We start from the raw sequence: 27,363 nt of genomic DNA, 5'->3' as shown, positions 1-27,363 counted from the left end.
ATGGAAGAGATTGTCATCCCTGCTCACCTAAGGAAACTAGTGCTGACTGTCTGTCACGGTCTTTCCTGCACTCACTGGCCGCTATCAACCAAATTAAAAGGTCAAAGTCTTAAAGGTGACTGTTCCTACAAGGGACAGTGGCTCAAATGAGTGCTTTTCTCAAAGGAAAGGCGGGAAGAATTTGGTTATTAAATGCTATGCTTGGCAGCAGCCAGCCGAGCTGTGCTTGCTGGCTAACCAGAACACGCGCAGTGCTGACAGAGCTGCCGCGTGCATCTCTCCTGCCCAGTGGGGAGGGCAGGCAGGATCTGGCGGGGTGAGCTATGGGCAGAGGACACAGATGGAGTCAAGCTTCATTGGCTCTGTTTCTCACAGAGCAGTGTGCTATTAGCTGTACCAAGAACGACAAATTAGCATCCATTGTCAGTGGCAGTGAGTTCCACGTATTAATTTTGATTTTTACTAGCTTTAGATGCTCTGCCTTTGTAACACATCCCCTTGATCATGCACTAGGGCAGAGGCTAAACTAAAGCAGTTCATCTCCTTTCCCTGTGCTGTTCTTTCCAGGCAGAGTGGAAGCCAAGGTAGTAAATCCTCAGAAACCACCGGAGGTAATGCTCCGTGCCAGAGGTTTCTCCCCGTGCTTTTGACATGAAGGTGCTGCTGCTGAGGTGGCAGCAGCGGGCTAATTGTCTATAAGAACAGATAACCAGCCTCACACCCCGATCTACAGCCTCCTGCTTGGCCTCTTGGTGCAGTTCAGTGGTCTTCTGGTATTGTCAGATCCAGTTTGTGGACCCACTTCCACTTCCCTTTTCTTCCTCCCATTCCCCTGCTTGCAGTGAGCGGAATACGTTGTTGCTTCATGGAGCCAGAGAGGCTTTTCTGTAGCATAGCTGTAAGGAGCTATGGCAGTGGAAGGTGCTCTCTGCTACAGGTCTAACATGATGTGATGGTTCCTTCTGCCATTTTTCCCTTGGAGGACTTGAAGATCCTTTTGAGTCAGCAGTACCGGTTCTGCAGTGTCGTTCCTGGCTCATGTCTGTGTCGTTCCAGTGCAGGAATGCCCTTTTACCATGGCATTTCTAAAATTTTGGAGACAAACTCCTGAATTTGATTTTTTGAATGGAGCAAGCAGTTTCCTTTTTACACTAGATGTCTCTGATTTTAGAAAGATGATATTCCTGGTTAAAATTCTAGGGCTTTATGTGGTGGAAAAACATGGTATGTACAATTATATGTATGTAGGGATACTTTCAACAGCACCTCACCTGTTACCTAGACAATACTGAGTTCCTGGAGGCACTGTTTCAGGGTTGCTTTCCTTATGCACCTGTAGCCAGAAAACAGTACCCCTGATGTTTTCTTGGCAGTTTTCCTGCCTAGCTGAGATCCTATTTGGCCCTAATAAAACATCAGCCTCATCCCTGCTCAGTTGACTGGTCTTAAAAAATGGCTGATGGAAGGGATGGTCCTGCAGCTACTCTGGAGCTGTCCATCTGCTCAAGGTGCTTATGTTTAGCAGGTACTGTTATCCATGTGTTTTGAATTCTTGGCACTGCCTCTGGGGCCCTGAGAGAGGCTCCCAGTGCCCCCCCCTTGAGACTGCTAAAATACCTGGGTCAGAGCTCTGTGCACAGCTGATGTAGAATGGGAATTTATTCCCTCTTCATTTGAAGCATCCACAAGGAACGATGGGTCAGCCCAACACAATGTGAATGCTCTGTCACTAGACATATGGCAGGGTAAGAAATACAGCTGCATTTTGACTATGGAGTTCTGCTTCCTATTTTGCTTGTGCAAGGCCAGAATGACCAGATGCTTCTAATTAACTAGCTTTAAGCTGCTTCAAGAGAAGTGAGTATGGTGGCTCCCCAGTCATTCCTTAAGGGTTGCCATCCATGTCAGAGGGTCATGCTGGTGTTCATTATAACCAGATTTTGGCAGCTTTTATTCACAATGCAAGTCTGTCCTGGGAGAAGCTAATGATCTCTGTATTGAGTTTCTTGATTAAATGTTTCATCCCAACCATTGACTAGCACTCAGCGACTCTGATGCCCAATAATGCAAGCTCCTACAGAGACAAAAATAGCCGCCATCTTTGTCTATTGTATGCATGCAGCTATTGCGTCATTTCACAGAGCATTCAGGGATAAGCAAGTAGCAGGGATGTCATCAGAAGTCAGATATTACTCGGTCTCCTAAGCGGTGTTTTTTCCATAGACCAATTGCTTCCAAACCCTTTACAGAGGAAAGAGGCTTTTTTTTAATCCTCTCTTCAGCTGGAGGATCCAAGGTACAGCAAAGCTCCTGGTCTCGCAGCAGAGCCCAGGTTCTTGGTCTGATCGCAATACTGAACCAGCCGCTTTGCGTGGTGAACAACTGAGTGCTGTCAGCGTGGCATTTCCCCATGCTCAGTTGTGAGCAGGTAATTTGCTGCTCTCTGCACATATTTAACCTCAGTCTTATGCAAGAGTAATCCTTATGGAGAATGCATGGTGACTTGGGACACTTTTTTTTTTGTGAACAGTTGAAGACTCACCTGGAGGGTTATAGGGAATCCAGCAATGAAACCCACTGTGTCCCCAGGCAGTCAGGTCATGACGGTCTTCTGACCAAGTGATTGTGGCCTTCTCTCAACCTCTACAGTCCACAGAGCAGGAAAAGGAGGTGGTGACCTCTTCCAGCTCCAGGAGATTTCCCGTCTCTGGGAATCAGCCTGGATCAGTGTTGGCAGAGCTGACCTAGAAACCTGAGCGAATCTGGCCTGGCAGAACCTCTTGGTCTTGGCAGGTCTCTGTTCGGTGATACATTATGCTGCCCCTTGGACCCACACCAAATGCTAACCAAAGGAATGAGGACAGGATGCAAATCTTAGTCCTCCGGAGTCAGTTGCTGGCCTGCCAGGACATGGTGGGTCTGCACTGGATAACGCTAGGAAATTCAAACTCTGGCTGCATCTAGACAGCCTATCATTATTCCTCTGTGATAAGTTTCTTGGGTGCAATTTACTGCCTGGCTTATTGCCAGGCTTTGATAAATTAGCTCTGTCAGGTAGCAGACTTGCAGATTCACCTCTGGAGCAAAGCTATCAGATCTCCTTTTCAAGCTAGCTACCTTATGTCTGCATGAATCAGAGGAAAAGTTGTACGTTAATGTCAATGAAAAGCTAACACCCACTGCCTTGGTATGAATGTGCTCTCTGGAGAGCCTTTGGCTCATTGCAGCCCAGTGGATCCCTCTAGTCTAGTGATCAGCTCCACAAGGAAAGCAGGAAAAATGGGAGAGGGTGGGTGGGACGATGTGTGGTGAGGTCAGTCTTCTCTTTTCTACCTGCTTGTGGTTGTGCGCGTGTAACTGGTTATCATTTTTGGGATGAGAGTGCATTTGGTGGTGATTTTTTTGATGGAGTTTCAGGAGGTCCGCTATGGTAACCATAGTCTCTCTGGACAAGCAGGTCAAGTGGGGCTGCAGCTCTGGTTGCCATCTTCCAATCTAGCTGCATGCCCTCTGTGTTCAGGCTGCTTTTTGAGCACTGCTGCTTCTCCCTACGCAAGGCTAGGAAACATCATGGGTGTAGAAAACAAAATGGTAACTAGTCAGACCTCAAAGGGAATATAAGAACGTTCACTGGGGGAATATGAGATCCCAGACCAGAAGAATGGAGAATACATTGCAGCTAATTAATGTAAAAGGTGTAGGAATGAAAAAAAGGCCAGGTAGTTAGCTTGTGCCTAGCCTGCTCTTCATGGAGAAGCAAGACTTTTTTTAAAGACGTTCTTTTTCTGCAGCCCTGGAGAAAAAAATAAATGGAGCTGCCTGAGTTTATTCATTTTGCCAGTGTGATGTAGCTGGAATAATTTTGATGCCTTTGGCATGCTCAGTCTGGGACCACCATGCAGAGACCTGGCCTGCTGCTGTGTGGGGTGCAGTCAGCCCTGGGGAAGGAGTTAGCACAGCTGGGCACCTATGCGCAAGGCCAGGACCCTGAGCACGCAGTATGTTGTTGCTTCTCTGGCCTCTAGCTAGTCTTACCCTAATTGTTAGCCAGGGTCAGTTGCAGGGGGGTTACTCAGAATGCCTTCCCCAACTTTGAAGTGCTGCCTTTGTTTCCTGATACTCTTCTGCCTTGGGCTGGCTGGCATCTTGTTTGAGCCCTGTGCCACCAGCCTGACGGATGGAAAATCAGGCTATTTGCACTTGAATCAAGCAGCTGCTTGTATCATATTAGGCCTCTGAGCACATTCTCGCTTTTCATTAGAAAAGAAAGAAAAGCAAAAATGTTCTCTTTTACAATACTCTGGTGTTTTGGGTATAGTTGGGGGTAGGGTTAGTGCCTGGCTTCCAGAACGCACAGTCCTGAATTGGGGATACGTGTACCACCAACAGCACGGCAGCTGCTGCAAAGTGGTACGTGGCCCAGCCCGGCGCTACCAGTCCCAGCAGTAGTACCTTTGGACGTGGCTTGTGGTCCTCCCTCTTCCATATTATCCGTATTGGAAATGATAAATCTATAAGCAAACAGTAACTGAGATTTAGTCTCTCAGCTCCTGAGGGTTGTGTGAACGCATGGCCTGCCTTCATGCAGGAGCTGGAGGGTATTGGTGTTGCAGAGGACTTTGCAGGCATCTTTCCCTTTGAAGGTATCAGTTCACGGCTGGCAGACTGGAACGACCAGCCCATCCTTTTTTGCTCGCATGAGGTCTGCCGACACTTACAGAGGTAACCACGGTCTTCAGGGATTCCTGATTCCATTTAGAGCTGGTTAGGGGCTGTTGTATGCTTTTTTTTTTTTTTTTTTTTTTTTGGTATGCTGCAAGCTTGCTCCCTGTGAAGCTTGCTCCCTTACCTCCTTGAGGTAGGCCGGGGTCCGGTGCTCTTATTGCCCCATTTGTAGAGGAAGGTCTGTGGGAAATCAGTGGAAGGGAACTTGTGGGAAGCCCAGGCTGTGCCCACAAATCCACACATCTTGTGTTCAGTTTTCCTTCTGCTTACCTCAGGGCAGTAAAGAAATAAACATTTATGGCTCAATTTTCCAAAGCCTTGGGCTCTGGGGTACCAGTGGCTGATGATTAGCAGGAACTGGCTGCTTCAGTCTTTCAGGCTCTGTTGAGAAACACTATCTAACTCTTGAGAAAGATGACTTTGGATTTGGGATTTTGATCAACTAGTTTTGCAGTTATTCTTCAGGCTCACAGCAGTATACCCCAGCCACATGGCTGCTGCGGTGGGATTTGAGCAGTCCTGGCTTCCTCTGTCCTCGGGCCTTTATGCAAACCCGGCCATTGTCAGTAAGCCAGGAGAAACAAAGCAGGCTCCCTTGGTGCCTACTCCAGAAGAGAGGCTGGAGGGGAATACCTTCTCCTGAGGCTGAACATCCCTCAGGTTGGGCAAAACTGGGTTAATGAAGTGAGTCTGCTAAACGGGGTTGGGGGGGGGGTAATATAGCTTACAGAAGATTCCAGAGAGTTGCTTTTTCAAGACACCATTGCCACAGCTTGGATTTAGCAATACTAACCCTCTATGCTTTTTATTCTCTCATATCTTATAATCCTTCCTCTGTGGTTCCTTTCATAAATTAGTATTTGTGTTGTTTTACAGGCTGACAAATGCTCGCGCTGGAGGATTGAACCCAGCGAAGGAGTGGTTCCCCCTGAGACTGAGGTGTCTGTGATTGTCATAGCCCACTTGGATGATACCGAGAAATTCAAGGACAAGGTGAACTTGTTCATAGAGCACAACAGCCCCTATGAGATCCCAGTCCAGGCTGTTGGCATTGGCACCACGATCGTCACTGACAAAGCCTTTGCTCCAGAGCTCAATCTGGGGCCCCACTTCAGGTAGGACATCTCTCAGCTCTTGTCTCTCCCATGTGCTTAGCAAGAAGTTTTGCTGTAGTCCTTCAGACTAATTCTCCTGCAGTACTCAAGGCCCTGGCACCATTTCACTGAAACAAAAGCCACAGGAATTCCTTTAGAAACATTTTATGACTGTTTCAGAGTCATTAAACCTTCACCCTCAAAAGCTACCAACATGGAAACCAGTTGCTAAATTGTCACCAATTTGCCCTTGGTTATAATGCATTTATTTCCTTCCTTTATCAAATAAGGATTTAGAGCAAAACAGCAGGTCCGGGAAGCCTCTGCCTGCAAAATGCTACATTACAAATATAAACATATTTCCCTTTGCAGTAATGTTACTTGCTTTTTCACTCACTGTGGAACATCATTTCACAACAGCAGAAAACCTGATGGTAGCTTGTTAGCAACTCCCTGACTAGATTAATGATGCTACTTTCTTTCCTTCCTGCCCAGGAGTCCTGGAAGAGCAACCGAATTTGTCTTTGCCCTGTATCATCCCACAGTTCGCTTGTCTTTCCTGGCTGCCCTGCTGAGCTTCTGTTTATTAAACCTAGTTGCTCTTTCCCTGTTTCTGCTCCCTGGTTTCCTCCTCATCTCCTCCATCAAAGCTGCACAGGCCTGAGGTTCAGGCTGGTGGGAGAAATGCACTCCCCTTGGCATAGGCATGGGAGCATGGCTGCAAAGACTAGCTTCGAAAATGAGAGGAGGAAAGTCCACTGACTCAGGCTGTTGGGCGGGATAAATCGAGAGTCTTAATTGAAAGAGCTTAGCTCTAAGGAGAGGGTTCAATGATCGAAGCACACATGTCCAAAGCCATCTCTTTATAAAGAGAAAAATAGGCCTTTCGCAGAATCACAGAATGGCTGAGGTTGGAAGGGACCTCTGGAGATCATCTAGTCCAACCTCCCCGCTCAAGCAGGGTCCTCTAGCACTTTCCAAAGTGCTCTTCACCTGGCCTGTCATGGTGAGAGGAATCACCTTCTGAAAGTGCCTCTTCCTTTTCCCTGACTATAAAGAAAGTCCACAGCATTTCAAAATCCAACTTTTGGACATTAAGTTAGACCAGATGAATTCTACCTTGAATGTTTAGGATAGATTTTGGGCTTTAAACGGGCACTGTCCTAAGTCGAGACCCTGCAGACAGGTTTGTGCTTGTCCAGTGCGTTTCATGTGCTGCCTGCAACTACAAATTGGCTGCATGATGGACAAGACCAGGTCAACATGATTCATGCTATCAGCCTCTGCCCCCCTTTGCATCCTAGCCTGCAGTCTTGTTTTGGATTTCAGCTGCCGTTGCTGTTAGCTGCAACCAGATGAGCTGAAATGGGACACAGGCAGATAAGTTGGGGTTTTAAAGAGCTAGAAATTATGCATTCTACCCAGAGCTTCTCAAAGTTATGATCTGTTGCTGTCCTCAAGATGAAAAGTTTCATGCTAACCCTGTGCACATCAAATGCTCTTAACAGTTTGTTTCAAAGACTGATTTGTTCTATACTGTCACTTTTGTGTTGGTGTCTAGCTGCTTATGGCAGATACACATTTTCTAAGCTTCATATTTTGTACCTTTAAAAAAAAAAAAAAAAAGGACAGACAATAATTGTTCCAGGAACAATTTCTTTGCTGATCATAGTTAGATTTATAGAAGGCAAAATAATTACTCCTGACTAGCCTGCAGTTAGTGTTCCTTTACATAAAGGAATCAATTTCCATTGAATGTTCTTTTTGTTTCATGTCTAGTTCTGGTTATTTATCTCCTGATGTTGCTCTGTCGCCTCAATAGCTAGACTTGGCCCTGCTGCCACATTCTACCTGCAAAAACTTCCATTGAGTGAGTCTGTGCTCACAGTACCCTTATCTTCCTAAAGCCCCAAACCAGCTGTGTTGTGCAGGCAGAGGAGCTGCCAGAGCAGCAAGGGCTGGCTGTTCCCGAAGGGAAGGGAGCTGGAGCTGAGCACAACGCCATGGCTGGCAGGGCAGGCAACTCGCTGACTGAGGCCCATCCCATCGCTGCCAGTGAGGCAAATGGGGCAGGCTCACCAGTGGCAGCCAGGGTCAACCCAGAGTCCAGATTGCCAGATGAGTCTACGTACTTTCCAGCCCCCAAATCACATCTTCACAGGAGACACTGAAGCCCTGTGAGCCCGTCTTGCCATGCGCTGACCAGCTTAACGAAAGGCCATCGTTTTTGAGGAGGTGAAGGAAAGGCTGACAAAAGCCTCTCCAAAACAGCATCGATGCACGCTGCGTTTTTCCTTATAGAGCCGAAGTGCCCGTGCACGTCTTGGGGACCACTGGAGCTATGCCATGAAATGGAGCAGCTGAGGTCAGCCCTTGCTTCCTCTCTGGCAGTGCTGCGAGGAGCAGGGGAAGCTGGGGACCAGCTTGCCCCCTCTTCACCGTTGTGCAAAGGCTGGTCGAGGCCCTTGAGCAGGCAATGCCAAGACCTCACGGTTAAGAACTGCAGCTCAGGTGATGTCTCTTCATGGCCCCACTGCCAAAGGTTCCATCTTTTCCCTTCAGGCAACTGAGCTTTATTTAAAGGTTTATGCTAACTAGAGAGGGAGCAGGCAAAGCTGGAGATCAGAGCATCTCTTCTAGCCTTGTCTTGTGGTCAGCAGCTCCTAAAGGTGAAATGGCAGCAAGCTACTTCTGCCTTCCACTTACAGCCAGTAGGGATGAGCTTAGCAGCTGATGCAGCAAGACCTGCAGGGCACCCATTGGAAAGACGCTCTGAGTATTAAGCGCCAAAGGCCAGTGATGCTCTGTCTCTAGGGTAGCCTGCCCCCAGGGTTGCCCTGGGGCCGGAGATGTCATTCTTCATGAAACTTTTCTTTGCAGTATGTGAAGAAGCTGGCTGAACACAGAAATTTCAGCCTCCACAACGTTCCCCATCTCTGCTTCTCTTCTAGTCAGGAACCCTGCTATTACCACTTCAAGATAACGAACCAGGGACGTCGCACCCATCAGCTCTACTGGACAACAGAAGGCTTTGCCCCATTTCGCCAGCGGGATCATCTCCCTTCTCTCACTCACACTAAAAGCAAAAATTTATCCCGGAGCGTCAGACCTGCATCTCCTGTTTTTAAGCTTCGGCCGCTAAGGATGGAGCTGACCCCGGGCAAGACTATGGACATGATGCTGGAAGGCTTCTCCAGGACTCCCAAGGTGAGGTCCTGCGCGGGAGACAAGCCTTTCCCATCAGATCACTGCCGCTTGGACTTCTTCAGTAGCCCCTTGACATATGCCTGAGAAAATGAGCAATTGCTTTCAAGAACGGTTTTAATGCCACAAGTTACCATGGCAGCACCAGCTGCTTTTCTTGCTGGCCACTATTAGTTGCTAAGGCTTTTCTTGTTACTATAGCTACCATAGACCCAACTTGCTAATACCAAAATATGGGCTGAAGAAGGTGCTACTTCAGGGGCAAGCGACAGCTTATAAGGTGTCACATGCTGAGGCAGAAAGGAAGGGCAGAGGAAGGAGCTGTTTAGAGAGTTTAGGAGCACAGGCAAAAAGTAAATAGAAAAATGTAATATATCTGGGGGAAGCAGGGAGTAATCCAAAATACACCTGCAAAGGGAGGGAGTGTCTGGGAGCAGCATCATTTTTTTCTCTCTGTATAAACACAGGCCGAGGGCTTGTCTAGTGCTGAGTCCTGGAAGAGAAAAATGAACACAATGCATTAGCTCTAATGATCACAGAGCGACATTCTCCACCCGGGAGACTGTTCCCAGAGATCATTATAATTGACAGCTTGACTGTTGTCAATATTTCCATAGCAGCTCACCCCAGTCTCTTAGCCAGCTCCAGCATCCCAAAGGCAGCCAAGTCTTGTGATAAGGTTGTGCACCTTTGGGCTGCAGCTCAAAGAGGGAGATGCAAGAGGGTGGCTATGTGTTCTCCTTCCCAGCCCCCTTCCAGGGGAAATCCAGTTCTGTCAAGAAGCTACCAGCTGTGCTGGTCTGTGCTGCCTTGCTCCAAAACCGCTGGTCACAGCCATTCAAGTGAACAAGGAGTGAATCTGCATTATACCATTGCTAATAGCAGTGCTTTTGAAAGTGTTTTCAGGGCTTGCTTCAGGGGTAGCTTGATGTAGACTTGATAACTCAGTTGACTGTGATGGGACTCTCCGGGTATATCCCTGTGCAGTTCTGAACCCTAAGGTTTTGCTGAAGGGAAAAGGCACCAGAAAGGAAACAAAATGATCAGGGCTGGAGAAAATGTCTTGCATGGAAAGCTGAAAGCAGATCTGTGAGCTCAGCTTTGGCTATGTGGCTGCTGGAGTCAAAGCCAAGACCCTGGGAGCAGGCTTTCTACCTTCCTTGTTTATTGAGAACTTGATACCCTTTAGGTTGGTTGGAAGCCCAACTCCCTACATTGGACATGTAACACAGCTGATTTTGGAGGATGTAAGCTCCAAGGAGGAGTTGTGTTGTGGTGTTGTACCATAGGGAAGAGTGAGAAATGAGGGGGAGGAACTTGGAGTGAAACCATGAGAGAAATCAGGAAAGTATCTGGATGTAAGAGCTTCTGGCTGGTGCAGAGGCTTTCCGTATGAAGTGAGACACACCTCTTTTATGGAGAGGTTTTTTTTCAAACCAGGCCCAATACATTCCTGGGAATGGGTGAGCCTCTCTTTACTTAAAGACGGGTTGGCTATTTGGGTTTTTCCTCTGCATCCTTTCCACAAAGCTTCTAAGGAAAGGTTTGCTGGCATTGGACCTTTTCATTGCCTCTTTCCCTTCATACAATTATTTTATTTTTGTAGCGATTTCCTACAGTTTCCTGGAAGTGTTATGTTTAGCAGCAGAACATATGAAAACAATACTCATTTGAGGCAGTAATTATTATGATTGTAGACAGCACATGACTCACAAGTGCCTTCTGTGTATGCCGTAGCGTTATGGACATCTGAGTGCTGAATAAACGGGGCGCAGCATAAGAAGAAAGGGGAGATGTTGATGACCAGTGGTTGTATCTTTATGATACCCGCTGTTCAATGATTGCCAAGATCCAGTGGCAAGGTTTTCATTCAGGCTGCCAAAATCCTACACGTCTGTAGTCAGATGGCTGGCGATTACAGTGTGTTATTGAGATACCCTGCTAGCATCCGCTGGGTCATGCGTGGCTCTCTTGCCTACAGGTAGCGAAGGAGCGACTGCTGTGTCACGCCATCGTAGGGAGCAAGGCAGGGAAGACACAAATAATGCAAGTGGATGTCATGTGCGAGTTCATTGCTCCTGTTCTGCAAATCTCTTCTAGGGAAATCACTTTCCGGGTAGAGAAGGTAAGTCTCTGAACCGCCTTCTGCCATTTAATAGGCAGCATGGCTCGTGACTGAAAGCCTGCAATTAAACAAGGAAATTAAACAACTTCTTCTGAAATCTGTGGGGCTTTGGCTATTGATTTGAGTGGGACCGAGCTTTTCCCATTAGTACTTAGATCTTTATGTCAGTTCCTCCATCCCCTGGACAGCCTTTTCAGCTTGATTCCGCCTTTCTTGGCGTAGAGACAGAATTGTTTGAGCTACTGACCCAAGGGTGCAGGGTGAGACACGTAGGACCCGTGAGAGCATGGTGTGCTGGGTGAGCTTTGCACAGCCACCTCGTGTGGCAGCCTGGGGCTGCAGAGAGCAGATCGCTGCAGCTGAGCTATGCTAAACCTCCATCTCACCCCTCGTGCAGCTCTGTGCAAAGTAGGTGCAGACCTATTTAGAGATAGGACTGATTTTTTTGACTTGCTTGCCTACGTAAAATTGAGCCCTCTGTAGAGGGGGCTTATGGCCGCTGGTTTCCATATCCAGTATAAAGAGAAGTTTACCAGCAGCTTGTAAGGCATGGTGAAATCTGAACATTATTCCTGTAGGGAAGCTGAGAAAAATCGAGGATCTTGTCAGCCTCTCAGGCTGACAGGAAAAATTGTCACCCTTTGTCTGTTGTCTGCCCTCTTTGCTGTGGGTACGAATGCCAGCGCTAACAGATCTTTGCATTTCCCCAAACCTCACAGTGTTTGAAGGAGCCATAGAAGTTCTCTAGCTGCAGTGGTGATAACACTGGCACAAAGCAGCTGCCCTTCTCCTCTCTAGGTCCTGATTCCTGCCCTCTCCTGTGAGGTGTCTGAAAAAGAGAAAATATGTCAAAATTTAGTTTCTGCATTTTCAGGTCTAGCTCCCTGACTCCCAGAGTAGCACAAAATCCTATGAGGAGGCAGTTCAGATTGAATTAGATGCTTTCCAGCTATCCCTGATGTCTGCCTGCAGTCTGCTTGATGCCGCGCGCTCCGATTTATTGAGTGCAATGACACTGCAGCAGCTGTTTGATATCAATACATTTAGAACTAGTTTCCCAAACACTATCTAGTTTATATAAACCGTACAGGAGGCCCAGAGAAACACATAAACAGGAAGAAGTAGCTTAGACTAGATCTTAGATTGGAGTCTATAGACAGCTTGTCACTATAGCAGGGGCAGCAGGAGACACTTTGCAGCTGAGCTGTCCAGGCTTGTAGGCAGCTGGATGTGTGTGCAAATGTCTAAACGTAACCTTAGGCTAATGCAGTCTCTCCTCTACAGGCTAAAACCTGCTTTTTTTACACTTCTGGCTAGCCTCACTGCTTTTTATGAGACTGCTTGAGCCTATAAGGTTGTAAAGGGTTACTGTATGTGAGTGGAAATGTCTTGTGCCCTTCAGCGCAGGAGAGGAGACAAAACTGGAGACAAACAATCTGTTTTCTCTTTCCTTTTTCACCTTGCCAAGCAGCTTCCCCGTCTAGGGATCCTATTCCCTCATCTGTTCATGAGACGGTAACATTTCCCAGTCCCTTGAGGGGGGTGCTATGGGTTCTAAACACGGTGTTTGATATTCTTAAAGAAAAGCCTTCTAGAAGAGCAGGAACCGGTAAGAGTAGTAGAGATGTCTGTTCTTGTGGAGTTGAAAGATGTGAAATGCAGCAGAAGAAGGCGATCCACAACCACTCCCTCGGTCTTCTTTCTCTTTGTCCTCTCCTGTGTTTCTACAGGAAGCCAGTGATGTCCTAACTCCTCAGTTTAAGTGTCTTGATTTAAAAAACATCTCTTCCTTGCCACTCAACATTGTCCTGTCCATAGAACATCCCTTCTCCCTCTGTGATGTGGACCAGCAGCCCATCTGTGTAGATGATCGGGTGAGCAGCCATGAACCTCCCTACTGGTGTGGTTTGAAGAGGGAGGAGTGGGGTGGTACCTTGTGGTCCGGAGGCCCTCTGGTAGAGAATTTTGTTCTTTAGTGTCAGCAGGCCTGAACTAAATCAGATTCAAAATGAACTGCTGAAGAAAATGAAATATTGTCTGATTTGGGGGAAATACGCCTTGCGTCTAAGACAGCACATGAGAAGGAGAACAGCTGCCAAGTGGCTCTTTGCAAGCCACGTAGTAATGGTCTTTCCTGGGAAACTGTCACAGTGCTCTGGTATCCATCCTCAGATCACCCCAATAGCAGCTTGCTCTCTTTGAGGCCAGCTCTGCTTTGGGGAAGGCTCAGAGTGCTCTGGCTGCTGCCTGGCACCTGCCCCGTTGCCGGTGGGAGAAGCTGGACGCAGGCTGTGCTATGCACGTATTGCTGTAGGCACTACTGTGCTCAGCAACATCCATGCCAATGACTAGCACTGTGCTGAAGTTAGTGGAGCTGCACTGAAGCGAAGCCAGGACAGACAAGGTCAGCCTCAGGTCTGCTGACTCACCACCCTAACACTAGTTCACGTCCAGTTTCTACATTGTTTCCTGGCAAGATGTGTTACTTGGGGCAGGGACAGGCAAGCTCATTGAAGACTGAAGTTTTGTAAGTCTCTTGGAGACTTTCCTGAGCATGAAAGATTTTTCATGTAAGTAAGCTCATATTTTCCTTCTCCACCGCAAGGGTGAGTCTAATGCAGTTGCACATGTGCTGAGTGTGAGGATGAAGGAGTTCTCTCAGAGTCGGGGCCAAAGGCTTGCCAGAGAGCTAGTTTGGTTTTTATTGTATAGCGTTTGAAGGTCTAGAATTCAGTAGAACAAAATTTACTTCCCTCTTGTGTTGATGCAGAGCACAGGAATGAGAGCCTGAGATGGTCTCGGACAAGACTGTGGTGCTAACAGTCAGAAGCACACTGTAAAGAAAATGAAGGATGAACTGAGAAGCCCACGTTGGGGTCCCAATTTGAACATCATGCATTTGCGCATTTCATGCCATCAGACCTTGGAACTTCATTATGCCGATGATTAATACCTCTTTATCTCTCACTGCAGGCCATCAAGCTGGAAGTAGGGGAAGAACTTCATCTTTCTGTCAGATTTAACCCTGCTTATCACGAGGGTTTGGATATCCGGGTAGCAAAGGCAGTCCTGATGATACGCTTCCTTGAGCACTCTCATGAGGAGTGCATTGCCCTTCGAGGAGAAGTGTACTTTCCAAATCTCCATTTCCAGACCATGGCCCTCGACTTTGGCTGCATCCTGAATGACACTGAAGATGTGCGTTACATCGAGATGACTAACTGCAGCCCACTTCCTGTCCGCTATGACTGGTCATTCCTGACAGATAGCCATGTGAGACAGATGAGGTATGTGCAGCTTTGCACTCTCCCTGGAGCTCTTCTCCTTCCTGGTGCGCTGTTTGTATCTTTGCAAAGCCTGAGACTATTTGGGGTCTGACAGATTGCTTTTGACTTTCCTGTCTGGAAGTAGTGCCTACCAGTTGTGCTCAGGGTGGACGCTCAGAGGACAGGTGACCTCCACCAGTTTGAAGCTGTGCAGGGGCCAAGCTGAGACTGTGATGGCCTCCTAGCACTTCTAGTATTAGCTCACAGTCCTTCTCATAATGCTTTCTTATTTCTGGAGCCACAGAGCTGTGCATTGGCTTAGGTTTAGGTGCTTGGGCAAGCAGATATAAAATGTGAGCTCTTCCCTTCCCTGCCAACCCTATTTGTTGTTATTTCATGCCATCAACCTGCACGGGCACTGCCAGCAGCAGAATGATATGTTGCTATCCCAAGTCTCTTGCTATTTTACTGTGGTCCCGTACTGGTTCCCCTGGGAAGGGAAGCTAGCTTGGGAAGCTGCTTTCTCAGGTTTTCGTGGCCCGAGGCAAATGCCACCTTGGTGAAGTGAATTTTCATCTGTTAACATGCATGTCACATTCACAAAACAGCTATTTAGTATTTTATAATGAAATGGTGGGTTCTGCTTTGTTTGTAGGTGCAGCTACATATGGCTGGGGGGAGCACTTGTCTGAACATCCATGGGGGGCAGAGCTATCCAGCACTGGTCTGTGGGTTTCCAAGCCCAGGAGTGATCTTGCAGTCATGCTGGAGCGCGTCTATAAACTCATCCCTAGCGATTCTTCCCACTGTGGCCTCTGTGCATAGTACAAAAGCCTAGCCTGGGCAGTTATTTTAATTACAATAGCAAATAGTTTTTCCATAATGCCCTAGGAAACCTAGCAAACCTAACCATTGCGTTATTGAAGTGCTGCTACTCTGAATAATACAGATCATCAATAGCAGTTTTGTTTAGGGAATTGGGATCTGGCCCAGAGGAGGAGACTGGGAAGTGGAGATCAGCTATGGTTATGTGAAAGGGTTGGGGGAGAAGACTTGGGCACTGGGGTAGTTCATGGAAAGGTGGGTCCTACCAAGCAAGAGTGTGTCCTTACAGGGGCTCTTCTTGACGCATGATGCTTTCAGGAACAGTCCCTAAAGGTTTCTAGTTATGCAGAGGAAAGTCTGCAAAAGCAGGTGGAGGGAGGTGGGTAGGGAAGAGAAGAGCAGGGCTGTAATCTCTGCTTGAAGGCCCCTGTCATCTCCCAGTAAATTAGATTAGGGTTTAATTACAACCTGAAGGGAGAATCTAATTTTGATTATAGAAAAATGCTTATATTTTATAATAACAGAGAAACAAGCACATTACAGCAAAGCCTATGTGGAATTAATTTCCTCTGGGACCACTCTTTGGCCGGTTGCCTGTTTATTGTTACTTTTACTTTTTAAAACCTCTGTATGTTTTTGGAAATGTGAATACTGAATCAGTTTTCAGCTTTTAATTATCCCATCTCCACCTAAATTGGCTTGGCTGGACCTGAGCCTGCAGGTGCTTGTTTTTCCAGCAGATGCTGAGTCACCCGACTCCACTGACTCTGTAGCAGCTGAGCGTCCTGAACATCTGGTAGGATGGTGCTCCTTGCTCCAAAGGGCTTTGGCGTAGCCCCTTTGCTGGCTTGTTAGTGATGTGGATGTTTCGACAGCTCCCTTTTCTGCTCTGCATGTTAATTAAGCAGTAACGTACTCTCTCCGGGTTCCTCAGCAGACACCACGTGATCCTCCATGGCAGAGCTGGAAATGAAGATAGTCTCTAAGCTATTAACACCTCAAATTGCTCATTAAGAGCCCAGCAGAAGAGCAGCATGTCAGATATTATTTCTGGTCCACATTAAGCACTGTTGGTATTGTTCATTCTAAATTATGAGACGCTGCTAACTCAGTCTGACACTGGGGATGATAAACATCAGGTCCCATGAAGGTGAGATCAATGGAATTTAACTGTCCATCCCTTGTCACCAGGACCCATCATCAGAGACTTCCAGCATTAATTAGATAAAAGCATTTTGGCCAGGAGAGAAAAATGTTATTTCCTTGCCTGGATAACACACTGTGCTTAGATTTTTGTTGTTGTTGTTGTTTTTCCCTTTAATTGTTCAGCCCTTTTTTTCCCCCTTCTCACTTTTTAGTCATTATGCTACTTCCGTGAGCAGAGCAAACATATAAGCAGCACAGTGCAGTCACTGCTGTGAGGTTACCAACTCATGCCTCCTTCTCTGATGCTGCTAAGCTATAAATCTCTTGCTGTTACTTCTCTTCTAGACCTGCGTGGTTAAAGACAAGCTGAGAACATCTCTCCCCTCCCCTTGGACCTTGTGGTAGCTCAAAGCTGAATCCAGATCATTTTCTGCTAGGTTGGAATGGACCTCTAGAGCTACCCAGCAGGAAATCTAGGGCCAGATACAAACATTTCATTTTGTTTCTTATCTTAAAGTTTTCTCCTGCAAAGGATAATTGATTTATCCCTGCTTCTAAGAGAAGTATCCTGCTTCTCAGCACTGTTTGGGATTCCCGTCAAAACAAAGACATCAAATCCAAGCAATGTGCAAGGGTTTTCTTCTTAAATAACTGGATAGACCTGTGAGCAAATCCCCCCTTGGGCTACTGCTAAAGCCTACGCTCTAGAGGTAGAGGTCAGTGGAAACTCTAGCTGCTCTCTAGAGTTTCCATTCTTTGTTAAAGTAAATGGCAAAGCTTTCTTCTGAGCACTGCTGCTCCTGCCCAACCCCTTTGTCCCTGTCTTTACCACCTTCCTGTGAGCCAGATTAAAACTTCTTGGGGTGCAACACAATGCCATGTGCTCCAGGTGCCAGGACAGATCAGCAGGACTCTCTGCACCTCTGCGGCACATGTCAAACCCACTCCGTGTGTTGGTCTGACACCTCCAGAGCATGGGAACTTCTTGGCTACAAATCGTGTGTAATGAACGGCCAGCAGATTCTTCTTGGAAAGGGTTTATTGAGCTGAACATGTAGAAAATGACTGTCTTTACTTTCCATCTAGGATTTCCTCTGCCACAACCTAGGAATCTTTCCCAAGTAGAGTTCCTTATAGAATTAATAGTTTTGAGTTTCTCTACCCTCTCTCCTTGCATGTCCCCTGGCGGGTTGCACTGCAGGGACCCTGTGAGCCAGATTCCAGCCTTGTTACTGACAAAAACAATTCTTTGTTCGGTTTAGATTTTTTTTTCTCCACTTTGTTGTTTTTATAACAAAGAAGAAATGGAAAATATAGGCAGTGAAAAATATTGCAAGGCAAAAATCTGACAATAATGCATTGTCAGCCACCGGAGCGGGGAGAGGTAGCAACATGAGCAGCAAGAATATACATCAGAAACACACATGCTCACCGTGCCCCTGGTATTGGGGACATAGCAGACAGACAGTAGCATAAACCCCATTTTTTTTTCCCCACTGCTACCAGGTGCTATCATGCCTATGCTAAGTCTCTGAGATTACAGTCTCCTTTGGGGCAGTATGTTTTGGGCTTTAGTAGCCCCATGGATGCTGATTTTTTTTTTCCTGCTTAAATCATGAGCAATTTAGAGGGTGAGGACAGAGGAGAGGAGGGCTGAGTGGTGATGGAAATGTGCCAGCAGAAGGCATCATTCAACTGCATTTGTCTTGACATCAGCGGAGAAGGTTGATGGATCAGTGTGATAGGGAAATGGTCTTTCATTTGTCAGAGATAGTCTCACGTAACGAACATGCTGGGTGTCAGTCTACCTTTGCTTTGGAAATGGCAATCTGGATGCCACGAATGTCAAGAGGAAACCTCAGGAGGCTTATGAGAGGCTCCGTGCTTGTGGCAGAGATGCAGGGGAGCCGAGAGAAGCGTCATGATCTATGGGCAGAGAGGGAGACCCTTGGAAACTTACTGCTGCTTCCCCCCAGACAGAATTAAAAATAGATAAAATATGAGCACCTAGGAGGGATTTGGAGCCAGGAGTAAGCAAATGTACCTAATTGCCAAGTTTATATTAAAGACCTAATCCCAGATACTTGGTGTGGGATGATGATGCTTAAGAGGGGGAAGAGGGAGGCTAATTTCCTATTTGTGGCATGTCTGTAAGCTTCTCCTTTAACTTTACGTTTGGGTTCTTCATCATAGCGACCCTCACTGCGCACTCTGCGGCACCGTGCCTCTTCCAGCACCAGGCTGCTCTTTTCCCAGCTTGCTTGCCAGCAGGTCAGCCAGGTGTCCTCAGGCCTGGGCTCAGCCTCTCCTGCATGAGCTCGCAGGAACGTGACTGCAGATCTGAGCCAGCTTTTTCTGCCCCAGTGCTGTAAGCCAGTTTCTGACCACAGGTTATGCTGATGCACATAGGGAGGACACCTACCCAGACTGGAACCCCAAATGGCTGCATGGGAATTGCTTTGACTATTACACTTGAGTTTTCTGGGAGGTTGGGCCTCCTCGAGTACCCAAGGGCAACAGACCCCTAGTGCTTTTATTTGCCTCGGTAGACTAGGGATCCCAGGACGTTAGAACAATGGAATGGGATAGGGAAGCAGAAGGAAAAAAAGTTGCTCTGATTAAAAGCACTGCACGTTCCATCCAAGATACTGTCAAATAACTGACTGCCTCCCTGTTTTGTCTTGTTCCATCAGAATCACAGAATCATAGAATGACTGAGGTTGGAAGGGACCTCTGGAGATCTAGTCCAACCCCCCTGCTCAAGCAGGGTCCTCTACAGCATATTGCCCAGGATCGCATCCAGGCCAGTTTTGAATATCTCCAGCGAAGGAGACTCCACTACCTCTCTGGGCAACCTCTTCCAGTGCTCTGTCACCCTCACAGTCTAGAAGTTTTTTCTCAGGTTTAGGTGGAACTTCCTGTGGTTCAGTTTCTGCCTGTTGCCTCTTGTCCTGTCGCTGGGCACCACGGAGAAGAGACTGGCCTCATCCTCTCGACAAACCCCCTTCACATGCTTGTACACATTGATGAGATCACCTCTCAGTCTTCTCTTCTCCAGGCTAAACAGACCCAGCTCCCTCAGCTTTTCTTCATAGCAGAGATGCTCCAGTCCCCTCATCCTCTTTGTAGCCCTCCGCCGGACTCTCTCCAGTAGCGCCATGTCTCTCTTGTACTGGGGAGCCCAGAACTGGACACAGTACTCCAGGTGAGGCCTCCCCAGGGCTGAGTAAAAGTATCAGGGTGAAACATGGGAGATTTCAAGGCAGAGCAGTCGTCCATGCCATGAGTAAGCTGCAGTTAGATGATGGTGTTGCCTTCTGTTTTTAGCCAGGGAGAAGATGCTGGGCTGGAAGGTGACTTTTCTCTGCTCCTGGGCCAGTGACTTTTTATCTGTTGAGAATGTGAAGGTAGCTAACCTGAAGAGCACTTATTTGCTTTCTAAACATCTTCATTATCGAAGACATACAGCGGGCACCTATGCTGTGTTTGCACTGCAAACAGCATCATTCTCCATATAAATGCCGTTATGCCTCTGTTATATAGGTGGCTTTGGCTTTAATCCCCTCTGGGCAGGAGGCTGCAGCTCGAGGCCTGTCTTTGCAGACCTGTGGCAGGACTTGCTTTGCTGCCTATTTACAAAACAAAATCTTGATTTCAGTTTTGGGGAACAGTGTGCTGTTGTATCCAGCCTAGCTGAGGCTGAGCAAGAGCATTGATTCAGGAATCCCTGCGGTCTCTTTCGCTTCTTGTTTCTATCTGAGCACTAACTAGGGAAGCTGTCAGATGAAATCTAAGTGGCAGGGTATGGCATTTATTTCTGTTTGTTAGTTGACCTGCTGTCACTGTGCATAGCAATGACAAGTAAGGTGGCATAATCTTCCAGTCCTCGTTTCTCTTAATTTCTTCAGCTGTTTCTCTCCTTTTGCTATCTCTTCCTAATTCGTGCAGAGTGTGCATCAAACAGTTTTCCTTAAGGGAAAATTAATTTGAATCCACTGGCATCGCTCTGCCTGAGTACTGTTTCTGCTATCATTGCCTTCTTTCCTCATTTCTCCTGTCTCAGGCCTGTTGTCACATGGTAGCTAAGTAGCCTTTAAACGTTTAGGAGATGGGACTCAAGCCAAAGTATTACAATCCGGGTATCAAAGTGTAATGTATTCTGGGAGGAGGGCAAATCTCTCCTGGGGATTTTAGTTCCAGTTCTTTCTAGTCAAAGATACCTACCAACATAGGCATGATAGAGAGTCCCACGCTCCTGTGGGCTCAGTGTTCAGCCTAGAGACGGCTGCTGCCGTGACAGCCAGACTAGCCTGTGTCAGACAGTGATAGGGAGCTTCCTGCAAACCCTTGTAGACAACTGGGATTTTGCCCTGTTTGAGACTGGACAGTGCGACCGGTGCTCTTCCTTCTCTTGGGGATGGTGCATAGACAGCATGCTTGCATCCCTTGCTGCTTACTGGCCGTTTTGAAGGCAGATGAGGAAAGCACTGGTCAGAAAGAATGTTTCCCAAGATGCATCATCACACATTTCTTATTCAGAATGAGTTGGATCTGCCAGGCGTATGCCAGTGCTTTGTTTTCCCTTTGCATTACTAAGGAAGCAGGAGCCTGTCCCAGCTTAGAGGAGGAGCGCTGCCTGCCTGTCCTCTAAAAGCCGAGTGGCCAAGGCAGTCACGATGTATGCCACTTACCCCAACATTTCTGGAGCTATTACCTTTCATCCCCTGTGGTAGCTGCGTTTTGTCTGCTGATGGTTTTGTTGCCAAAGGCACTGACTGGGCACCTTGTGCAAAAGTGACTGCCTACCTGTGCTGAAACCTACACCTCAACAGGGTGTGGGACGGGGTGAAGTTAGGGGTGATCTTGTGCTTTAAAAAGCTGCTCTGCAATGTTGCAATGGGACTGAGACCTGTGCTAGAGCTATAGGCAGTGCCAACCCCAACCAAACCCAGCTGAGAAGCATTTTCTGGGCCCAGGACAGATGTGCTAAGATGAAGCACTGTGGGCGAGATGCTGAACGGGGAAGAAGTGGTGCAATGGCCTGGCAGACCATGGCACTGAGACCACACGCTTTAGGCAAGGAGCCAGCATGCACTGTGATAAAGTCTGTCAAATGACCCTGTTAAAAAAAATAGTATCTCTCATCTAGCTGGCCCATCTCTCCAGCCCTGAAACTAGCCAGTCACAATCTGCAGAACTGCCTTGTAGCTGTGCAGGAGCATTGATTTCCATGCTGCACTCGGAAGCAGGTGGCTTGTCTTTGCCAACTCAGAAATCAAGTAGCAGTTGGACTAATAAAATGGGGAGCCTGTATCCAAACAGCCCAAATGAACATTTTGGGGACCTAGGGGATATATCGCCATAAATCTACATGTCCTGTCTCAGAGAGGGAGGCGGCTGCAGAAGAGAGGAAACCTTTTGCTCTTTGCTGCCCAGCAGCTTTGAGAGAGCTTCAATGTCACAGGGAGCTTTAAAGGGGCTCCAGGAAGAGTGGGACGATATTCAGAAATGGGTAAGGCTTGGTGGATGGCCTGAGCACTGGGACACCAGCATGGGTAACCACACGCCACCTCCTCCTCCCAGAAAACAGGGCCTGCAGTGCAGCCCTTCCAAAGGATGAGAAAAACTGATGGGGGCGGATTTTGGGCCATCTCTCCTCCCCTCTCTGTCCCTTACATCAGGCCAAGAGCGTGACGCTCCAGAAGATAAAAGCACCATGCTCGGTCACCTTCTCCAGTGCCCACCCACACTCCTGGCCTGAAGCATGGCCCCACCAGGGCCCTTGTGCCCATCCCTGCATGTGTGGCAAGGGAGAGAGCCAGAGCACCCCGATTAAATGCCCTCAACGGGCTTAAGGGAATGATGTGAGACCTCCCTCACTGTCTGTGCCTCCAGAAAGACCATCCTGCTGCCAGGAAAATGGCAGAGGGAGGCACGACTGGGGTGTGTCGGGTGCCCCAAGGGTCTCTCTGGGTGTGCCTTTGCTTTTCAAGAGTGGCTAATTTAATTGATGCCTCCTTTTCAGCCATCCTGCCCTCAGGAGGGTCATTCCTTCTTGTCCATGTGAAATCTTTTGAAATGTGAGCTTGTTTAGCAGAGCCCCATCAGTTCCCCTGAAGTGGCTGCTCACCGTGGATGCAAAGTTCCTAGGTGCTAGATCCCCCCCACCCCCCTTTTCTCCTTCACCCCTGATTTTCCTGGCTCCTATGGCCTGACTGTTAACTCCCTTGGCCAGGTTGGGAGAGGCACTGAGCAGCTCCTGTGTGCGCTCATCAGCCCAGCAGGGCTGTGTGGGTGCTTTCTGTAGGGCTCTGGCTGAGGGAAGGACTAGCTGGGGTAGGAGAGCAGCTTCTGCCGTCACGGGGTGGCCTAGGCTTGGGTGCGGCTCCCCTTGCCACTCCTCTTCCTCCTCACCTCGATCCCTGTCACAGAGCGTCTCTGTCCTTCCCTGTGCCCGTTACCCCAGCCAGGGCCACATCCTTGGCCATCCTTCAGCCTAGGCTATTTTTCTGATCTAGGGCTTCCCTGGAAACCCTTCTCCTGCCTCAGTGGTGGGAGCTATGCTCTCTGCCTTGCTTGCCTGCCAATTTTGCCTAAATGTGTCCTGAGCTGTCCCTTGTCTTTCCTGGGCCAGGCCAATCCTCTTCTGTCATCCCTCATACCATCCCCTTGAGCTCAGTGTGAGCAAGGATGGGCCATTAGACTGTGAGCACGTTTCCTAGGAATCTGTCTGTCTTGCTCTTGGTAAAGCAGGGGGTAATTACCTTGTACTGTGGAAGTGACCTTTAATAATAACTCAGCAGTGATGTTAACTAACCATTTACACAGACCATATAAATCTCAGTAAAAACCACACGCAGTCTTAAATCTGTCTGTAATTTCTGCTGGCATGACGAACTCTGCTCCTTCTGGACCGGGGATGGATTGTGAGGCCGGCATGCTCAGCAGGGTGGAGCTTCAGCATCTGCCTGATTTCTTTTGGGATGTGACCCTAGGAAATATGTTAAATGCACTGGAGGTCTCTTTCTTTTTGGTTTTGGTTTTTCTTCTGTATTTCCTTTGTCTTTTTTTCTTTAATCACTTCTGCCCTCCCCTACAGTGAGCAGTTGCTGGATGGGGTTAAGGGTGGGTGCTGGTCTGTAGGCATCACTGCCCACTGGAGATGTGATGACAGGAGACACAAGTGGAGGCACACTGTGCCGGGGAGCATGGATCAGTGTGTGCCAATGGAGACACCTTCTGGGGTTCAGCAGAAGTGGTTGAGCTGAGCAGAGATGTTTCCTTCTAGGTGAGGAAAGCTCTGTAACTGTGCCTGGCTCCAGGACATGCTCCATCATCTCATCTCCCTCCTTTTATTGCTCTTCAGCACTGCGGAGGACAGTCATGCTAGCTAGCAGGCAGAAAGGCTGCCAGCTGTGCCAGATTGTCCCCTAGGCTCTGTCTGCAGCTGGATTTTCCTGTGGTGCAGCTGTAAGCAGGAAGGCCATGGGGAGCTAGTACTGGCAGAGTGGTGCAGGTATATGCTGCCCTCGCCCCACGGGATGCCTCAGCACAGGCTTGAGCTTTTGTAGGCTCATCCTTGTAGGATGAGCAGGCCTCCCAAGCCCACTGAGTCTGGTCCCTGCAATCCTAGGCTCTGTCCTCTATCATCCATTTCACAAACTTGTTGAGACCAACTTGCTGGTCTTCTGCAGGACAAAGGATTCTCTGTCTACCCTAAGGAGAGGGTAGGTAGACAACATCTCTGTTCCCATGGCTAGGAGCTTTCTCCTAATTACCTAAAAGCACTCAGGACTAGCCTACCCTTCTCAGTCCAATAGTGGCCTTAGGCTTAGCTAGTCCTTTGCCTGCCCCCTGCTTCTGAATGCTTGTGGTGGTCGTGACCATGTCCATCGTTGTTTGCTGAGCGCTCTGCACTTGGCCTCTTGAATGGCTAATGTCCAGGTCCCCAACACAAAGGCTGTTGGAGCACATCTTTCCCTCTTTGATATCGGTTAAAGGAGTTAGTACATCACCTATATAGGTGGTACCAGAGGTAATTTGGAGTAGCTGGTCAGATTGCAATTGTGGCTGATTAAATAGCATCTCCCAATTACACCTGTCCTGGCTTCTGTAATTTTGAACAAAGATGACAGACTGTATTTATTGTTAGAGCAACTGATTTGTTCAGAGAGACCTTTGGCCATAGTCTGATTGAGAAGCGTTTCTCCAGGAACTTCCTCCTACCTCAGTCATGTGGCTGATGTGCAGAGCATGATGGGTAATGTTTTGCCATCAGTAAAGTCAGTGCAGGTCAGAATAACTCCAGTAAAGTCAGAGGAGACATCTCCTAGTGATACAACTTGTCAGGGATATGAAGAGAGCAGAAAATACTGCTTTATAAGGATGAGCTCCCTAAAAGATTTAAACTCCAAGTTGACCATGTCAGGGATCACCGAGGACAGCTGCAGTGCAGCGAGGCAAAGCAAAGTATCATGCAGATATCAGCATTTGTGGGGAAGGAGCTCCTAAAAAGAGCAGGGATAGCTTCTGTCTCCGGCACTTCTCCTCATGCCCATATGCAGAGTGAGATTAGCTCATGTCTGCAGTGGCTATGATTGCTGGTTGGCTGCTGAGCCAGGCTCAAGACAGCTTACGTTGGGCCAGGGTGGCTGAGAAGCTCGGGTGGCTGAGAAGCTCCAGTGCCTGAGCCCTGTGCAACCAGAGCAGGCAAATCAATAAATGGAACAAAACCCAGAAAAGTCTGTACCTTGCACAGTATAATTTCAGAAGGAACTGAGGGGCCTCCAGACCCTCCCCTGATTCTTAGCATAGACAGTGAAGGAACAGCTGAGATTTGGAATTTTTTTCAGATGCAGCCAAGCACCTGGTTTTCCTGTGGGCTTCAGCAGGAGCTGAGGATGCTCAGTGCATCCAAAAATCGAATCCTGCAGCTCCTGCTCACCAGTACTGGAGAGCTTTGGTTGCTGACCCAGGAACATGGCATATTTCTCTTATTTTTCTGTAGCAGTGTCCCTACTTCTCTCCTACAATTTCTGCTTGTAGAAAGAAATAAAAACTCTCCCTCATCTCTTAAAGGTAACATTTTGACTCAGCTGAGTAAGACTCTTTTAAAACCGCATATTAACTGCTAGTTAATTAATACTTGGTCACAGTAGGATAGCCACAGGACCACTTACTGCATTCAGATTAGCACCAAATCCAGTTTAATCATTTCCAGCATGTACAAAACAGAGGATGGAAAACTCAGACTCACTGCAGCAGTGCTGATTCTCTTTTCTGTCTCTCCACTCACGGCCTGGTCTGAATTTCAATGGATGATTCAGTAAATACGCAAATCTCTTCTTAGCAAAGGAACACAGCACAACTAGGCACGAAGAGGTTCCTGAAAAGCATTGATGATGATTTCTTGGCCCAAGTGGTGGAGACGCCAATGAGGAGAGGTGCGCTGCTAGACCTTGTACTAACAAGCAAAGAAGGTCTGGTTGGAGATGTGAAGGCTAGGGGCAGCCTTGGCTGCAGTGACCATGAGATGGTGGAGTTGAGGATCGTGCAAGGAGGAAGCAGGGCAATAAGTAGGATCGCAGGCCTGGACTTCAGGAGAGCTAACGTTGGCCTCTTCAGGGACCTACTTAGGGGAATCTCATGGCGTAGGGCCCTAGAAGGAAGAGGAATCCAAGAAAGCTGGTTAATATTCAAGTATTATCTCCTCTAGGCTCAAGATCAGTGCATCCCTCTGAGGAAGAAGTCCAGCAAAGCAGGCAGGAGCCCTGCATGGATGAGCAAGGAACTCCTGGCAAAACTCCAGCAGAAGAAGGAAGTGCACAGAATGTGGAAAAGGGGACAGGCCACTTGGGAGGAATACAGGGACATTGTCAGAGTGTGCAGGGATGCGACGAGGAAGGCGAAGGCCCATTTGGAATTAAATCTGGCAAGGGATGTCAAGGACAACAAGAAGGGCTTCTTCAGATACATCAATAGCGCAAGGAAGACTAGGGAGAATGCGGGCCCGCTGCTGAGTGGGGTGGGTGCCCTGGTGACGAAGGCTACAGAGACGGCAGAGTTGCTGAATGCTGCCTGTGCTTCAGTCTTTACTGCTAAGGCCGGCCCTGGGGAATTCCAGACCCTGGAGATAAGACAGAAAGTCTGGAGAAAGGAAGACTCTCCCTTGGTGGAGGAGGATCGGGTTAGAGGACATTTGTCCAAACTCGACATCCACAAATCCATGGGCCCTGAAGGGATGTGCCCCCGAGTGCTGAGGGAGCTGGCGGATGTTATCGCTAGGCCACTCTCCGTCCTCTTTGGTAGGTCCTGGAGAACAGGAGAGGTGCCTGAGGACTGGAAGAAAGCTGCTGTCACTCCAGTCTTCCAAAAGGGCCAGAAGGAGGAGCCAGGAAACTACAGGCCTGTCAGCCTCACCGCCATCCCTGGAAAGGTGATGGAACAGCTCATCCTGGAGGTCCTCAGTAAGCATGTGGAGGACAAGCAGGTGATCAGGAGCAGTCAGCATGGATTCACCAGAGGGAAATCACGCTTGACCAACGGGATAGCCTTCTCTGATGGGCTGACTGGCTGGGGAGATGAGGGCAGAGCAGTGGGTGTTGTCTGCCTGGACTTCAGCAAGGCTTTGGACACTGTCTCCCATCAATCACATCCTCGTAGGCAAGCTCAGGAAGCGTGGGCTAGATGAGTGGCCGGTGAGGTGGCTTGAGAGCTGGCTGGATGGCCGAGCTCAGAGGGTTGTGGTCAGTGGCACAGTCTCTAGTGGAGGCCTGTGGCTAGTGGAGTCCCCCAGGGGTCAGTCCTGGGTCCAGTCTTGTTCAATGTAGTCATCAATGCCCTGGAGGAAGGGACAGAGTGCAGCCTCAGCAAGTTTGCTGATGATACTAAACTGGGGGGAGTGGCTGACGCACCAGAAGACTGTGCTGCCATGCCGAGGGACCTGGACAGGCTGGAGAGCTGGGTGGAGAGGAACCTC

General features: G+C 48.2%; 1 protein-coding gene across 1 annotated transcript in view; it reads left to right on the top strand.

Annotated features, from left to right (window-relative positions):
• HYDIN (HYDIN axonemal central pair apparatus protein) overlaps nt 1-27,363 on the top strand; it is a 181,490-nt gene that overhangs the window by 90,152 nt on the left and 63,975 nt on the right. The window contains exons 18-22 of the mRNA XM_068956343.1: nt 5,602-5,840; nt 8,771-9,026; nt 11,005-11,148; nt 12,879-13,022; nt 14,122-14,435. Coding sequence (XP_068812444.1) covers nt 5,602-5,840; nt 8,771-9,026; nt 11,005-11,148; nt 12,879-13,022; nt 14,122-14,435 — 1,097 coding nt within the window. The remainder of the gene's footprint in view (nt 1-5,601; nt 5,841-8,770; nt 9,027-11,004; nt 11,149-12,878; nt 13,023-14,121; nt 14,436-27,363) is intronic.

The sequence above is a fragment of the Struthio camelus genome, chromosome 10 (assembly GCF_040807025.1).
Source record: "Struthio camelus isolate bStrCam1 chromosome 10, bStrCam1.hap1, whole genome shotgun sequence".
Classification (NCBI taxonomy): domain Eukaryota; kingdom Metazoa; phylum Chordata; class Aves; order Struthioniformes; family Struthionidae; genus Struthio; species Struthio camelus.
Note: the sequence above shows the minus strand (reverse complement) of the source record. Positions and strands in the feature narration are given on the sequence as shown.